Source organism: Cicer arietinum, chromosome 1, assembly GCF_000331145.2.
Source record: "Cicer arietinum cultivar CDC Frontier isolate Library 1 chromosome 1, Cicar.CDCFrontier_v2.0, whole genome shotgun sequence".
In the NCBI taxonomy this organism is placed as follows: domain Eukaryota; kingdom Viridiplantae; phylum Streptophyta; class Magnoliopsida; order Fabales; family Fabaceae; genus Cicer; species Cicer arietinum.
The window spans coordinates 19,034,301-19,039,159 of record NC_021160.2 but is presented as its reverse complement, the minus strand read 5'-3'; the positions used below and the strand labels follow the sequence as shown (position 1 = coordinate 19,039,159).

General features: G+C 31.1%; 1 protein-coding gene across 1 annotated transcript; it reads right to left on the bottom strand.

Annotated features, from left to right (window-relative positions):
- Positions 1-1,528: 1,528 nt before the first annotated feature.
- On the bottom strand, positions 1,529-4,613 carry LOC101501421 (signal recognition particle 19 kDa protein). The gene is made up of 4 exons (XM_004488135.4): positions 4,475-4,613; positions 4,088-4,288; positions 3,889-3,988; positions 1,529-1,867 (listed from the first exon to the last, which is right to left on the bottom strand). The coding sequence occupies exons 2-4, from the start codon at positions 4,268-4,270 to the stop codon at positions 1,734-1,736; spliced, it is 417 nt and encodes a 138-aa protein (XP_004488192.1). The 5' UTR covers positions 4,271-4,288; positions 4,475-4,613; the 3' UTR covers positions 1,529-1,733.
- Positions 4,614-4,859: the final 246 nt, after the last annotated feature.

Genomic DNA, 4,859 nt, shown 5'->3' with positions numbered 1-4,859 from the left:
ATAGAAAAATAGAAACAAAGACTCTATTGTAATTTTTATTTTAGAAAATCTAAAAAAAATAACTTTTTAGTTCAACTTATGATCGGTAAGTTGAAATACTGGTTTGATTTAATTCAATTTTTATAATATATTTACAAAATTAACGTATGAGAAAATACATATTTTATATTTGTAATATATCAATTAATTAATAATTAATCTTTCATATATCAATTAATTAAAGAAAAAATATGTATTTCATTAATATTGTATCTCTTAAATATTTTACATTTTGATTTGAATAAAATTATAATTAACTAACTGAATAAGAATATGTACATTCTCATAGTATTTCTAAATCAAATTAGATAGAAAAATAGAAACAAAGACTCTATTGTAATTTTTATTTTAGAAAATCTAAAAAAAATAACTTTTTAGTTCAACTTATGATCGGTAAGTTGAAATACTGGTTTGATTTAATTCAATTTTTATAATATATTTACAAAATTAACGTATGAGAAAATACATATTTTATATTTGTAATATATCAATTAATTAATAATTAATCTTTCATATATCAATTAATTAAAGAAAAAATATGTATTTCATTAATATTGTATCTCTTAAATATTTTACATTTAGATTTGAATAAAATTATAATTAACTAACCGAATAAGAATATGTACATTCTCATAGTATTTCTAAATCAAATTAGATAGAAAAATAGAAACAAAGACTCTATTGTAATTTTTATTTTAGAAAATCTAAAAAAAATAACTTTTTAGTTCAACTTATGATCGGTAAGTTGAAATACTGGTTTGATTTAATTCAATTTTTATAATATATTTACAAAATTAACGTATGAGAAAATACATATTTTATATTTGTAATATATCAATTAATTAATAAATAATCTTTCATATATCAATTAATTAAAAAAAATATGTATTTCATTAATATTGTATCTCTTAAATATTTTACATTTAGATTTGAATAAAATTATAATACACTAATTTTACATCTATAATAAATACACTAATTATAATTTAACGCATGACCAATACACAATAAATGCCATTCATAAAATTTGTGACTAGTTAATATTTTATACTAAATAAGGTTGATTTTGTTTTAAACTCTCTAATATCCATCCGTCTATCTATATTAATATAATATTACATAAACTTGAATAATATTTTTTGTAATAATTTTTGAATATTTCAATACTATAATAATTTTATAATACTTTAATGATTACTGCACCCAAGTAGAAACACAAGCTTAAAAAAGGACTGCATATCACTAAAGAATTAAGTTCACTTAGTATTTGGGAAAACCATGTCAGTTTTTCCAACGATATATTTTGCTTTTTTATTTCCATCCTTTCTTTGATTGATTATATTTGAAATTCTTAAGTAGATCGTGTTTACCTGAACCAAACCAATCAACAAATGGCACATTATTGTAAAAATATTTGTGCCAAACCAATCCACAATTTAAGTCTATTGTTGGTTTAAGTCTTCCTTTTTGACAACATAACAATTCAAAATCTATCAAATCTGAACAGTGCATTTTCAAAGGCAAGAAACATTTTTGTTAATTGTATTGCACTTGGCATGAGTGGCACAGCACCTTGTAGACTCTTTCAAGTTTCGATTTAGTTGGGGATAGGGATAAATTATCCATTTCAGAAGAAAAAATTTATCCTACAAAAGACCCTAATACCAAAATGTAAAACAATCTTTCATATAGAATTATCTCCTCTTTTTTCCACCCTTCCCAGATTTGTTCGAAGGACCAGCTGTTGACGTTGCTGCAGCCTCCTGCTTCTTAGTCCTTCCATGATGTTTTGGCACCATCTCAGCAACACGCAGCATTAGTTGCTTCCCTACAAAAATAGCATGTCAATGATGATGAGATGCTATTTTGGATTCATTATATCAATGCAACTTGTGGAAAATGACTAAAAAGTAATTCTCATTCATTTGATATGTGGTGGATAACTGCAAGAATAATATGAGACTTTCATCTGAAAATTTAGGGAAATAAGGGGCTGGACTTGAGCCCTTTTTCACAAAGAACATACAAAAGTTGTCAATCAAGCTTCAATTTTTAAAATTACACAACTCTTGATTACAGATTGTATATGGTAATCAAGACTTCTTTTTAAAAGTTGTAACCAAACCATACAACTTTTAAATCTAAAGAACCTACAACATTAACAAAACAATTGTAAAATGGTAACTGTTACAACGTGATATTCACACTAAGTTGAGCTGGGAAAACAAGTAGCGCCATCAGTTGGGAAAAAGTTCATGAGACATAGATTATGACACATAACAAATGATAACAATATATGGTTTCCTATGTAGCTCCCCTTTAAGGCGGCACAAGAAGCCATTGAGCAAGTTGCACCAAGTTACATTAACACCACATGACTACTATGATGCATTTCTTGGGGTTGAAGAGTACCAATTCTTTTTCATTCAAAACTTAATTATTATGATAATAGGACCACACCAGATACTAAAAGGCACACATATGATAGTAGTATTTCAATGATCCTAAAAAGAGAATTCTTCTAGGCAATTACAGTTAACAGACAAATGACAATGGATTGGAAAACAATTCTTCTTGTAGAAACCACCAGGTCCCTGGATCAAAAACCAGACTCAATATCAAATTAATAGGACCACACCAGAAATTAAAAGGAAAACGTATGTTACTAATATTTCACGGATCCTCATAAGAGAATTCTTCTGGGAAATAGCAGTTAACAGAAAAATGACAACGGAATGGAGTGCGACTCTCCTTGCAGCAACGGAAAATAGGAGAAAACTGAAATGATACTCCCACTCAGGGAATACCCCTACTGAGATGAGAATGGCTCACACAAGACCAATAACCAACTCTTCATTCATCCACCAACCTCTGACCCAGAAACAAACAAATAACATTACATATAATGATTCTCTTCCTAACCTCATGATTCTTTCTCATTCCCAATTCACCTTCCTCACTCACCTATTCTAACCGCCACATCAATTTCTGCCCTTCTTTCTATCAGTTACGGCGGAAGGCCAAAAATCCGCCATATAAACATGCCATTGCGGACTATGGCGCCACCATGGTAGGCATTCCTTCACAAATTACCTATGGCAGTTTTTCAAAAATTCACCATGCCATGACGGGTTTCACACTCGCCTATTCTAACCACCACATCAATTTCTGCCCTTCTTTCTATCAGTTACGGCGGAAGGCAAAAAATCCACCATATAAACATGCCATTGCGGCCTATGGCGCTGCCATTGCGACCTATGGCGCTGCCATGGCAGGCATTCCTTCACAAATTGTCTATGGCAGTTTTTTGAAAATCCGCCACGCCATGGCAACACAACACTGCTTTCTATAAACATGTAGAAATAGTTCAACTCCACAAGATGCATCACACATGTAGATAGACTTGATGCAAATAACATTTACAAAGTATATAATGACTCAATGTCAACCCAATTTCCAAGTGAGTGCCAACATCAAGTTGGATGAAGATGTAAAAAAAAAATCAGAAACTCTGATGCTTTGATAATTGTTTTCAAATCAACATTCTGTACAGAAAGCATGAGGAGGAAGCACCACAGCCTGCTAATGCCATTAACAATGCTAAACCACTCTTTTCACAAAAATAAAATCCTAACCCACAACAAGCTATGTAGCACTAACACTTCAGATTGAAGATGTGTCTTGTGTCCAACAATATAATTACATTCAATCATATTTTCTTAAATTATTATCATCATCGTCAATGTGGTGTTTGTGTTGGTGCTTTAATAGAGAGCAAGGTCCATGTTCAGCCAGTGAAGTAAAAAGATGAAAAAACTAGCAGTAGCAAATATAATTGAGAAATCTTACTGGATGCAATGGAGGAATTAGTGAGGGTTCCATCTTCTCTTTTCAACAATACCCTAACTCTCCCTCTTTGCATGAAATCACGAGGATAAGCCTTATCAATCTGATTGTTATAATACCAAATACATTTTATTATTTATTCATGAATCAAAACTCGAAATACAAAATCAAAATCAAAATCAAAATCAAAACCGTTTCGAACCTCAATTGCAAAGGGAAGTTTAAGAAAAGCGCAGCAATCACCGATTTCAGCACAGGTAGGGTTTTCACATGCTTTAGATAGAGCGATTCGTCTACCTTCAGCTACGGTCTTTTTGGAATTAATGTAAACTGGATATATTATAATCCATTTCTTAATGTTGGCTAAATCACCATCCATATTCATCTACTCAATGTCCCAGATCTGAATTCATCAACGAACAAACATAAAATTATTAAAAATATGGTTCAATTCATAAATTAAAAAAAAACATAAAAAAGGAAGCAACAGAATGAAATTAGTTTGTGCATTGAAGCATGCCTCGTGTGATTGAAAGTAAGGAGAAGGAAACAAGTGAAGAAATAAGATCTGTTATGAGAAGAGGAATACCGGTGTGTTCGGATTGAACTGCGAAATGTAGCGACCGGACGGAGGAGTGTTTGGTCGGACGGAGGAGGGCGTGGCCGGAGAGAGCAGCTTGTGCGAGAGGCAGAGAAGGGATTTTGGTTTCTGAAAAATGAATTTCTGATTTAATTTTAATTTTGTTAAAAGAATTAATTAAAAAAATTGGATTTTCTTGGACCGGACGGCTTATTGGACCGGCCGGTTTTCAGAGGTTTAATCTGGTTTTTTGGTTCAACCCGGGTTTTACAAAGTGGTTCTTAGGCCCTGTCCAGAACGGTACAAAGTGGCTTTTGCTCTAAATATAATATACTTTTGACAAAACTAAAAATTATATTTTTAAAGTTAAATAATGTTAAAAAATAATTTATAT